General features: G+C 40.2%; 1 protein-coding gene across 1 annotated transcript; it reads right to left on the bottom strand.

Annotated features, from left to right (window-relative positions):
- Nucleotides 1-5569: 5569 nt before the first annotated feature.
- Nucleotides 5570-12334, bottom strand: LOC111229255 (pyrroline-5-carboxylate reductase 1, mitochondrial-like). Its single transcript, XM_022755506.1, has 9 exons — nt 12191-12334; nt 11492-11585; nt 10975-11045; nt 10609-10788; nt 9886-9993; nt 9506-9619; nt 8262-8354; nt 7347-7510; nt 5570-6711 (listed from the first exon to the last, which is right to left on the bottom strand). Exons 2-9 carry the CDS (start codon nt 11556-11558, stop codon nt 6534-6536), a joined length of 975 nt encoding a protein of 324 aa, XP_022611227.1. The 5' UTR covers nt 11559-11585; nt 12191-12334; the 3' UTR covers nt 5570-6533.
- Nucleotides 12335-13016: the final 682 nt, after the last annotated feature.

The following is a 13016-nucleotide window of genomic DNA, read 5'->3' as shown; positions in this document are numbered from 1 at the left end:
AGGGGCATGAATTGGTAAAGAATTTTCATGTAGAAATATTTAATATGCAATAACTTATTTATTCTTTGTTAATCTTAGTTTTGATGCCAACTCAATTTTCTTGTCTGGATGACTGCCTGACAACTTTAAAATCCCATGTTTCCACTGTGTCTTGAGTGGAAAAGCTAAAGAAAATAGTACCATGAATCTTGAGAAGCTGATCATACACGACCTATATTGATTTACAATGGAATTTAAAACAAATCTAAACAACTATAATCCCTAGTAGTTTATAGATATTCCATTTCCATTGCTGAGAAACTAACGACTTTCCATGCAAGATAAGAAAGCACTCAACCAATATTAGCAGCCTATTTCAAGATAATACCACTCAGTTTATGAAAATAGGAGGTATTACATATTCAGTGACTGATATCTCCACTTGGACGTCCACTGGCCTTTGAGGAGTCACAGGAAATCTCTGCCAGGCTGCTGAAAGTAAAGATTCATTTTGAAATATCACTTGAATTTGGCTTGGTATTTTTAAGAAAGTGACTAATACAGAAATGAAACATCGTACAGCAGGTTAGGTCTTTTTAGGATTAGATTTTAAATTGTGTTTCCAGGATAAATTAATTGCACCCCCCCCCAAAAGCATCTTAAAATAAGCAATTTTTCATCCAAAGGAGCTCCAGACATTTTATCAGCATAGACTGGACTGATAAGTGCAAGCGCTAAAGGAGAGGTAACCTCCTGCATTTGTGAGGAAATACACCAATATAAATGCTCCTTATACTTTAGCTTGTAGGGAGTGATGGACTACATTTACACAAGGTGAAGCACAATTTAGTGATTCTTGTACTTAGAGTACTACTTTCTGTCCATTTTATGCTACTCTACACACCGCACATACTGCCGCAGTATTTCAGAGGCAAATATTGTACTTTTTACTCTACAACATTGATCTGAAAACTTTGGCTACTGTAGATTCAGATACATAACATCAACCAATAACAAGTATATTAAATTGTTATAATTCTTAAACCACAACATAAAAGTGACATACATAATCCATTATACATATACAACATATATTCTGAACTGGGCCATTCTGTGTAATGAGCACTTCTGCTTTTTGTGCTTTAAGTATATCTTGATTGTAATATGGTACTATACTATTTCTACACTTTTACCTAAGTAAAAGATCTGAACTGTGGTGGAGAACCCCCCCACCACACCTTGAAGGCCAGCACAAAAGCTAAACCTCTGAAAAACTGATGTGTCATAAGTAACTCAATAGGTACTTGTGAGAATTTTGAACTCAGTATTTAAATTTCTTTCTACATTACATTATACTCCACTACATTTCAGAGGGAAATGATCTACTTTTTACTCCACTACATTTATCTGAGTTAAATCTACAAGTTCATTTGCAGATTTGAGGAAGGAATGTGAGCTTGCCTCATTAAAATGCAGTTTAATGTTGCTCATTTAATTGTGAATGGATAGAATTAGAATTAGCATTTTCGCCAGCTCTCAGCTCTTTATGGTAGAGTAGCTAGACAGAAGCCACTTTGAGGAGAAGGCATATGACAGTGCACAGTGGAGTTTGCCAAATGGCATTTAAAGGACTCTGAGAGCATGAGGAAAAAGATTGTTTGGTCTGATGAGACAAAAATTGAACTCTTTGAGCAGAACTCCAAACACTATGTCTGTAAAACACCAGGCACTGCTCATCGTCCGGCTCATACCATCTATATGGTGAAGCATGGTGCTCGCAGCATCATGCTATGGGGGGATTCTCAGTTGCAGGGACAGGGAGACTGGTCAGGTAGCATGAATGCAGCCAAATACAGAGGTCGTTGAAGAAAACCTGGCGAAAACCCGTTCCAGAGTACACATGACCTGAGGTGAGGGTTCACCTTTCAGCACGACAATGACCTGAAGCACACAGCTAAGAAAACGCTGGAGGCTGCAGGATGAGCCTAGACTTAAACTCCGTGGAACATGTGTGGAGAGACCTGAAGATCGCCATTCACAGACACTTCCCATCCAATCTGACGGAGCTTGAGAGGATCTGCCAGTAAAAATGGGACTCACTGGCCAAATCCAGGTGAGCAAATTCATAGAGATTTATCCAAGAAGACTCAAAGCTTTAATTGCTGCCAAAGGGGCTTCTACAAAGTAATGAATTTATCTGAACACTTTTGTGAATAAATAGATTTCAGTTTTTGATTTTTAATAAACTTTTTTCATTCTGGGTTATTGAGTGTAGATTGATGATTGATGGGCAAAAATGTTACTTTCATCCATTGAAAATCAGATCAAATATACAAAGCAATAAAGTGTGCAAGAGGGGAAGTGGTCTGAATACTTTCTGATGCCACTGTACACTCCTGTGCATGTCTCATTCCCAGATAGGCATCAATCGAACACAGGTGTGTGTCTCCATGACTCCTCTAGACTTGTACACTACAGGTTGGCATTAGAGAGAAGCCCATACTGCAGATTCACTGACTGTGTGGTAACCGTCGGAGCTTCCTCTTTTCTGCAACCGTTTCACCAGACAGCTGCATCAAGCTGATACTGTATCAGCTCAGAGATCACAGTTGTGCACAAGTCTCACACACACAAACAAACACACAAACACACACACACACACACATTACTGACAACGCTGCAGCGCACAAACAGTGAAACAGGAACATGGAAGACTGACTGGCCACAAACAAACACCTCTTTTCTTGCTCGTCTCTAAGTTTTTCATTGTAGACAGGATCAGGTAGATGTGTGGTGGAGGTGATGGAGGAGAGAAACAAAAAGAAAGAAAAAGCTCCTCCATCTATTCACTCCTCTTGGTTTCTAGCTCTCCTCCTGGCCTTGATACGATATGCAAACAACCATGTTACTGCAAAGGTCAGTGATTACATTGATTGAACAGAGATGACAGGTAGCATCTGGCCTACCTGTGGACAGAAATCCCATGCTGGGCTGTAGCGCGCACATGCACGAAAACACACACACACACACACACACACACACACACACACACACACACACACACACACACACACACACACTCAGACACACACACACAACACACAGCACACACACACCACCACACCAAAACTTTCCACTCCAGGATTATCTGCCACTGAACTGCCATCTTAGACCCTCTGCTGGTGTCAAGATGATTGACACAGAGCACATCCTCTTCACCTTGGGTGGAAGAGAGGCGCTCAAAGCGGTCCGACCAACGAAAGGTAACAGAAGTCTAATAATGAGAGGCAAATGGAAGTCTCTCCAGGAATGGCTAATCTTAACGGAGAGCGGCAGGAGCAAGCGGAGAATAACCTTTCGGCATAAAAGAGGGATTACCGAGACACTTCAGTGGCGGAGGAAAAACCATTGCACGCACAAATAAACAGCCTGAGAGCACTAAGAGCTTGTGGGTTGCAATTTAATCAAGGGACACTGGTGTGTGTATTAGTTTAAGAAAAATAAACTAATCCTACAACAGCTATAAATTGCTCAATTATAATGAGGACATGGCTCTTCACAAACCATCACTTTTCTTCCATCATTTTTACTTCACCATTATGCACCTGTGTATTGCCTGAATAGACCCACAGGCCTATCTCATTCCAGCACAAAGTGGCATCTGTTAATCCAAAATGTAGCAGCCTGGAGCACAGGGACGGGCCCAAATATGTAAGAAAGCATTTACCGGGCTTCGAGTCTGCTGTAGCTACTGTCTCTTAATATACCCACATGTAGCTGCGCTTGGGTCCTCTGCTATCACACTAACTCAGAACTTATTGATATTTAGTTTGTAAGCTCACAGCACCCAGTGGTAGAAAGTAACATTTACTCAAGTACTGTGCTTAAATACAAGTACCTGCACTTTACCTGTACTTTACTTTCCATTTAATGCCACTGTCTACTTCTACTCTGCTACATTCATCTGATAGCTCTAGTTACTGATTTAGATTGAAATGATTAGCTTATAAACTACAATTCATGCATGCAAAATTAAACCAAAAAAGAGGTTCCAACCTTTTTGACTTGTGGTTCCTTAGCAAAAAGCAGGGTCTGGCTGGAGCTCGTCACATTTCACATGACTGTGAGTTGTTAACAGTTCCCTCAAAGAGTGATTTCCCTTCTAAACTGCTCCTGTTGTTTAATTTAAATAACCATTTGAGGCCCACAAAGGTAGAGAAAAGAGAGAAGTACAAAAACTTGTGTAGCAGAACGTTTTTCTTTCTCTTCTCTTCCATTTATCATCTCACAATCGCTCAGATTTGTGTTATAAACTTTCTTTCTTTTTTTTGTGGGTGGGGGGGTGGACACCACTGGACTTAACTACCAAACTGTAAATAAAGTAATTAAAACTGGCTCCACCTCGAGCAGCTACAACAGTAAAATGCTGCTCATGTATTTATGTATCAATATTTATGACCTATAATGTCATATATAATATTCCATCAATCACAAGGGAGTTTTTCTGCAGAACGACAGTCCTTTTACTTTTGATACTTGTAGTACATTTATCTGATAATACTCAGGATATTAAATGCAGGACTTTCACTGAAGTGAAAGGTTCTTTCACCAACAGCACCTCTGTGTTTCTAAGCTTGTCAAGTAATGATAATGTGAAGACCTCTCAGAAAGAAGAGGAGAGGGCTGGATCTAGAGGGAAATCCAGGATGCCACACACTGGTCATATGTCCTGCTGACAGAAAGTTTCTAAAATTGGACCGTGTTTCCTCTTAGAACAGCCAATCACAATGCATCAGCAGGCCAGTGAGGAAAAACACCATTACCCTTATTATTTATGGCACATGCATAGTCTGAGTTTGATAGAGGAGGGATCTGCTTGGGGAAGTACTCAAGAGGCAGTGACCTACCAGGGGAGATAAAATAAGACTCCAGAAGGGTCTTAGATGATGAGCAGGTGAGCCATGTAACTGTAGCGCTACAGTTAATGCTCTTTACCAATTAGTGAGGTGGTGTAGTTATATTTGATGTTAGACCAGGGTCAATTTTAAGTCCCTGTCAAGTGGCATCTGTGTGACGAGTGTAACTTGATCTTCATGGGCATGTGCAAATGGGTCACACTGATCATGCAGCGCCATCTGCAGGCCAGGGTGCATCTTTATCAATTACTGATAGTCTGGTTAGTCGTAGTCCGAGGGAAACCACGAACTATAACTAAACCAAGAAGGAACAACTTTACTACACAAAAGGTGGAAAACCAAAAAGGAGCCAAGAAAATGGAAGAGTCAGTGCAGAGCAGTCAAAACTGATCTCACACACTATCGAGTCCAAGAGAAACTAGCTTTGGAACAATGATATTTGATTCTGCTTCTTTAATATTGTCTGGAGACTAGCACACCAGCTCAGTTGTTGATATGCCAAACAAAACAAGACATAACATGTAACATTATGGGGATAAAAATATACAGAAAAATACAAAATACAAAGTTAGGACGGATTTGTGGCTGATGTTATGCTTTCATAACCACATGAACATATTCTTCAAGCTTTTTAGATGAATTAAACTATCCTGTAGCACTTTCAGCTAACATTACATTCCCTTATGAGAGAAAACACAAAAAGTGCCTTGATGGTGTAAAACATCTGAAGGTTCAAGATAACAGGTCAAGATTTTGGGTTTAAGACCCACAATGTCATGAAGTAAGCGCAACAAAAACTAGCTGACAGAAAGAGAACAGAGGGATCTGAGGAAAACTGTTGACATCAGAGGTGTCTTCAAGCTTGGAATGACCTTTATGTGTGAGAAAAAAAAATTGTTTAAGGGTCAAAGGCACAATGTTCTTGATGTGCTAGAAACCCCATTGTAACACGCAGGGAGGGTATTGTATCCATGAGGACCATAGTGTTCATATATGACAATCAAAACAAGCAAATATAAAGTTATTAAAATTTTTGTTCAGTCCATATTCAGTCATTAACCGTATAACACTGTTTGCCAAACAAAGATAATTATTTGTTTACAAACAAAAGAACGGTACGTGATGATTTACAAGGTGGCTTCATTTGTTTTTAAATAAAGACATTTAAGACATACACTAACAGCTTGATGGTATCCCAGCAGCCATCTGCTGCCGGTACCAGGATCCCATTATGGCCCACTGGGTCATTACTGTTCAACAGCTCTACATAGTCTAGAGCCCAAACAGATAGACAACAGATTGTAAATGCACTCTTGCTCTTCAGTGTGTATCTGGATTTGTGTATTTGTAGACAGTCTGCATCACAACATAAGGCTATAACTGTGAGCAATGCACCCGGAATGCACCTGTGCTTGTGTGTAAGGTGGTGGTGACACCATCACGTCCACTGTCCGCGTGTTATTCAAGTATGAATAAATAATTTTGGCAAAGTAATTTGGATGTGATCTCAGACCAGTCCCGAGTCCGTTTTGTAATTTCTATGGCTGAATAGTTTAAGATGTATGTATGTCCACATGTGTACATGTAGTACACTTGAACCTGTAACATGTTTGTGTGTGTGCCTGCCCCACTGTGTCCTCAGTTCTTCTTCTTGATCCCTGGGCTGCGATTGTTGAACAGGTTGAGCCCCGATCTACCGTTCCCATTAGCCACTCCGCTGACTGTGACTCCAGGTTGCTGGAGCACCTTGTCCAATGTGGTTTTCTTAATGGCTGCTGGAGAAATACGCTCTTGGTCTGCCAGGAATTGCAGCTCCCTGTGAAAGGAAGGGAAGCCTGGCATCAGATGTACAGTACAAATGTAGCTGTGTATCATATTTCTGTCAATTTTACTAATGAAAAGCATGAAGGTAGCACCAGCCCTTTAAGTCACAACTAGAGCTATCAGGGTTCACTCAACAGAGAAGCAAGATCAAGAGAGAATCGTATGCCTGAAATATTCATATTTATTTGATGTGAATTATAAAATAAAACAACTGATTAGGAATATAGAATCATGTTTATATAATATGTATTTTTGGCTGCCCTTCATTGTCTTCAAAGTAAAGTATAAAAATATAAAATGTTCACATTTAGTGCCACAATCATTGATTGTCACTTGTCAGAAAGTCCACTGTTTCTGATAAACATTCAGGCATCAAACTTGCAAAAGGTGGTTCCATCTTTTTACTGTGAAGACTTGATGAAGATTGCATTTTAGCTCTGAAAGTTTATGGACATTTCTCATTATTCTGACATTTTAGAGACAAAAAAAAAATTACTCAATTAGTTGAAAAAGATGAATAAGAACTGAAAATCAGTGGCCCAGGGAGCCAAGAATGGAAAGAAAAAGTTGAGAAACCCTTGGTGCTGATACATGTGTGATTTGTGTTTTCAGGTTGAAGTGTCTCACCGTGTCCTGATGCATGAAGCCTCCACTGCGTTGATCAAGAGGCTGCGAAAGCCACCACTCTCCAGGACATGCAGTGCGTGGATGGTGGCACCCCCTGGTGAGCACACGTTGTCCTTCAGCTGGCCGGGGTGCTGCTCTGAGTCGAGCAACATCTTAGCAGCTCCCTGAAAAGAAACAGGAGCACAAGGACAAAGAGGGGAGATGAGGATTTGTATGAAGGTCAACTTATCGTGTCATGGAATGCTAATACAGCATCCATCCTCCGCAGCACAAATCCTTGTGCCATCTTGATGTGCATTGTAATATAGAATAAAAGTTCCCACAGGAAATTAAATCTAAGCTAATGTAAAGGTTTTCCCGGCAGCATGCTGGCTTACAACAGGCTAACATGACTATGCTACTATATTGTCTTTAGTGAGCGTTTCCCACAGTCAAATGCGCAAACAAGAGAAGACACTCAGACCAAGGATATTTATTGTCTGCAACATGTAACAACATCTGAAAAGGCTTTTCAGCAGAGAAGACTGCTGCTAAAGATGCAGGAAGGAGCTCAACACACTGAGATTGAAGCAGCTGTCACAATTAAAACAGTCTGAAGTGAATATTCTCCAAGATGTGATCACATCAGTGTCTGCATTAAAACAATTAAGCAATGTTAATGTTTATTACATTTATTTTTCTATAGTTTCATCATTATTAGTGAATTAAAGTCATTAGTAATGAGACAGTAGAAGTGTTGGGTGCACTGAACGCAGCAACTCAGTCCTAATGTGTTCTCTGACTTCAGATACACAGACGACCAGTGGATCAAGTAGACAAAATGTTACACGAGATGAGGACACACACACACACACACACACACACACACACACACAGAGACACACACACACACATACACACGCACACACAACTCACCAGTAGGGCCTGAGCTCCAAGTCTGACAGCCAGTCTCCTGGGCAGACCCATCTTCACTCCTCCATCTGCGAGAGCATCCACCGCTGTGAACGCCTGTAAAAACATAACATTTTTCCCTTTAAAACAACAATGCCATCGCATATTTACAAAGAGTAACTATATAAATTCATCATATGAAAACTTGGCTTTGCTTCTCTTTTACTGATTACTTACCCTTCATTCTGCATAATGTAGGGTAGAACAATAAGTTGACTCTTAAAGACTGACATCCAATAGATTTAACCTTGCTGCTTCCTCAGTCAGTTTAGAGAGAGAAAAAAAAAGTACTCAGAGCTTTTCAACTGTATTTAAAAATACCTGTCTGAGGCTCAAGCTCTATGCAGAAAGCAGATAAAACCCGACGGACACAATTATTTTTAATTTGCTCAACCACCGCGCACCTCTGTCTGCTACACAGTACATTTGACGTGACCGTTTTAGAAAGCAGGAAGGATTGAGATTTGGAAATACATGCATGGTAATACAAGTCATTACCACAGCTGAGCTTCTTTATATGTTTTCTAACGGAAACATTCATTAGAGAAGAACATGTACTAATTCAGAAAAACCCTGGCTCTCCTTCAGCTTCCTCCCTGCCACTGTTTGTCCAATGTCCTGGTCTCAAGCCTGAAAACCTCTAAAATAAATAAATAAATAGATAAATAAATAAATAAATATTACCAGCCACTGAATGACAGAGTGAGGATTTTAACTGACAGGCAGCCTGGTGTTGACAACAGTGTATAAAGCCAAAATGAGTTGGTGTTTAATCAACTAAGTCAATCAACACACACAAAAAAAAAAAACATTTACGTCATTTATTAAGAATATAAAAATACCAAACATTTGCTGCTTGCAGATTGACTTGCTTTTCTCTGCATCTTATTACGAACTAAATACATTGAGTTTTTGACTTTGTCAGAGCCAACACTCCATCACTGTCAGGGTTTGTTTACTTCTGATTGCTACTGTCGTTGTTTAAGACATCTTATGCTAAATAATTCATTTAAAAAAAGTGATAGATAAATAATCTTTAGTTGAAGTTGTAGCTGTGAGGCCTGACAGCTGAAAACATACTTAAGTTTTATGGCAACCAGTCTTCCAAAAACACTGCACATCAGATCATTCCTACATCGGTCCAAACAAGAGGCTGTCTTAGTGGACAAAGAAGCTTGAAATGATTAGATGATAGCTTTGACACTTACATATGCCGGTCCACTGCCACTCAGCCCGGTGACGGCATCAATGAGGTCCTCCTCCACCTCAGTGCAATAACCTACACTAGCCATCAGCTGCTCCAGTAACTTGCCATCCTCCACCTGAAAGGAGGAGGAAAATAACATGCTTATTAATAAGATCTAAGAAGAAAAAAATCAGGGAAAGACTGGTGAGAGCAGAAGGTCCAATCCACCCTTCCTGTGCAGCTCTCTGGTACATTTATCGGAGACACGGTTAGAGTTACATATATATAGAAAACACAGTAAAGTGTTGACTGATCCTAAAAACATAAATCCTTCCTTTCTATTAATGCATTCATAAACCATTTGACTATTGTATCCACATCCCTCTATCCATCCCTCTTTACCTCTGCATGTGTCCCAGTGGCGTACACTGTAGCTCCCTCTCTCACCACCACCGGAGTATTTGTCATACACCTCATGACCTTAGGGGCTGTACGGTACTGAAGCAGCTTCTGTTAAAATGACAAGAATGAGAACACAGGCATGAAGAGGAACAAAGATTTAAAACTATTTCTTTTACATTTTAGGATCAATGCCAAAATTACTTGAATGTAAATTGAGATGGAAATGAGAGGAGAAAGAAAACATATAAGAGGGCAGAGTGTAGGGCTGCACAATATATATAGATAAAAAAAAAAAAATCATGTTGCAATTATTTTGGCAGAAATATGCAATTTCAGTTGGAATGGTTGTTTTTTCACTGAAATTTTTTTTTAAATGATGATGCTGATGTGATTTTTATTAAGTTTTGTAACAAACAAACATGTTTACATCTTTTGGTACATCTGGAGAATATGATTTGTAGGCCGGGTGTCTCTGTAGCACCACAACACTTATGGTGCTAACAATGCACAACAAGGTTGTGACACATTTTACCTCTATCAAAAAAAAAAAAATGCAGCTCTTTTTCCAGCTCTTTGGATGTGGATATTGCATTTGGCCATATTGCCATCTTGATTATATTTTCATTAATTGTGCAACCCTAGTAGAGTGCCTGAGAAACATCAGAAGTTTAATAACTCTAGATCAGGGAGCAGCAGAGAATAGAAATGGTGAAGGAGGCAGACCTTCTCTATGGAGCTGATGGTTACACCTGCAGCACAGGACACTATGAGATGACGGTCCTCAATGTCTGGCCCAATCTCATCCAGAACAAAGGGGATGATGTGGGGTTTCACAGCCAGGAAGAGCACATCACTCTTATTGACAGTCTCTTTATTGCTAGTTGTCAGGTTCACCCCCATTTTCTGCAGAAGATGAAGAAGGAAGGGGAAAAAAACAGGGAAGGGGGCAAATAGGCATTGTTAACATGCACACATTATATCCTCTCAGACAAGCTCATGCTCGCAAACATGCATGCTCACAACAATGTTTTCACCACTTCCAATTTGTCAGACACCACCATACATTCATGCAGAAACTCGTCTTCTCACCCTCAGCCCCGACACAGTCGGCAGGTCTGTGTCTGGGGAGCTGGCTGTAATCCTGTGTGTAGCAATCACACCTGGGGGGGGACACAGGAGGATGTGAAGAGTATGAGGATGTAGACTGAGATGGAAAACGACAACTGTAAGATAAGACCTTCCTGATCCCAAGGGGGGATATTCACATGTTGAAGCAGTAGGAGGAGGAGTCTAACAGTAAGGAAATGATAAAGGACTATCTCAAGTAAATAAATAAAACAAAATAAATGAAAGGACAGTTATTAAAAAGCTATTATACATCACAATACTGAGCCCATACACATGATTTGTGCATTGTGCAAGTATATATGTGCAGAATGGGTCTTCTAGTGCAGCTCTGTGGGCCTTATTTTATGTGTGGTGAATGTATAAATGTGACTGTATTTTTATCCTTGCCAAAGACAGCTGATATGGGTTTACGGTCTGACATCAGTGAAGTTAGATTCAGTGCATGGCAAAGATTGCACAGTACAGAAAGTGGCCTCACCTGCAGCTGTGAACCCTTTCACCAGTGCATGAGCCAGCTGGCCTGCTCCAATGAATCCAACACTCATCCTGTCAGATGATGTGGCTTCTCTGTCCTGTAAAACACAGTCAGAAAACTGTTGCAGGTGTCCACGGACTTATGAGCAAAACACCCTTATATACAATACCCCTCTCACAACTGACTTCTGATGAATTGCGGATCCAGTTTTAACTTATCAAAAGCAAAGAGACACTTTGATAATGATGCAATCTAGAGAAAAATCCTGGCTCAGATTCATAGACATTGAATGATGATGAAATGCCTCCTCTGACACTGGCAGCACCCATGGGTGATTTTACTGGGATGTGGGCACATTCACTGATTTACAGCTGTCAGCTTTATTTTCAGATAAAAGTCATTGTCACATTTTATAAAAAATGTCGCTTTGACTTCCAACTTACTGACACAACTGTGTTTGTATCATTAATGACTGATCACTGGAATAGTACGATTTAAACTGTTCAAAAGTTCATATATGGACTGTTTTATGTTTGCTAATTATTAGTGAGTAAAATCAGCGCTCCATTTGATGCTGATCAGGATGGTAGCATTTCCTAGCTAGCTGATGACCACCTGTCCTCGGCTAGCTCTGCTAGCTAGGTTTCACAGTCAGAAATGAATAACAAATGCGACAAATTCAGACAACACGGACATAGTTACCTTTCCCTAAATGTTACAGTTGAGGTTCCTGAATTGTCAGATGTAAGTTGACGACGTGTCCGTCACTTGTCGGCGTCGGAAAAATAACATAAAACACCACTTTTTGTGTCAACGTGGCTTCCCTTTTACTCAGCCCCAGCGAGGTCCATAACTGTAACGAACAGCGACAGTAGCCAATCAGAACAGACACAGCTTCATAATCAGACCAATGATAAACTAGATGATAGAAATTGGGCGGGGTTTGCAGTCCGCCACTCCCGGTTGCATCAGTTCTGTGGATTTACGCTGCCGGGAGGAAAGTAGGTCAAACATATGAACCGTGGGTTAAAAAGTAGGTTATGTTTTTATTGGGCAAAGCCAGTCCTGACAGCATCTATTCAGACCCGACTGACTGATTCAACACAGAGTGACAGGACCTTAACAGAGAGCTAATCTGATACAGAAACACTATGAAAACAGAAGATCAAAACGTGTGCAAAATTCCGGGTACTGTTGGTCTGGCTCCTAAAATCATATTTGTATAATCGTAGCTGCAATGTCCACATAGATCTTATATAACCCAGGTGTTATGACCCCACAATCACTCCTATCATCAATTATGTTCAGGATGCAAAATACTGAGATCAGAGAATATCAGATATTCGACATGTTAATCAATAAGATGCGATCAAGACTTCAGTATAGAAGGCAAGCAAGATTTTCTGAATACAATGAGATAATAAATCTTGGTCTGATGTTTTGAACTGTTGAGACATAAATAGAGAACTCAGCATTACTAAACAAATGAATAAAAAGATTATTAAATAAAGTGTGCACGAAGTGAACA

This window comes from Seriola dumerili, unplaced genomic scaffold (genome assembly GCF_002260705.1).
Source record: "Seriola dumerili isolate Sdu_G_001 unplaced genomic scaffold, Sdu_1.0 BDQW01000230.1, whole genome shotgun sequence".
In the NCBI taxonomy this organism is placed as follows: domain Eukaryota; kingdom Metazoa; phylum Chordata; class Actinopteri; order Carangiformes; family Carangidae; genus Seriola; species Seriola dumerili.
The sequence above is the reverse complement of the archived record's forward strand: the minus strand, read 5'-3'. Positions and strand labels throughout refer to the sequence as shown.

Coding starts and splice junctions, on each gene's coding strand:
- LOC111229255 (XM_022755506.1), bottom strand. CDS start 11,558: ATGAGTGTTGGATTCATTGGAGCAGGCCAGCTGGCTCATGCACTGGTG. Junction 9,994..10,608: donor CCATCAGCTCCATAGAGAAG/GTCTGCCTCCTT, acceptor TCATTTTAACAG/AAGCTGCTTCAGTACCGTAC. Junction 8,355..9,505: donor GTGGCAGTGGACCGGCATAT/GTAAGTGTCAAA, acceptor ATGTTTTTACAG/GCGTTCACAGCGGTGGATGC.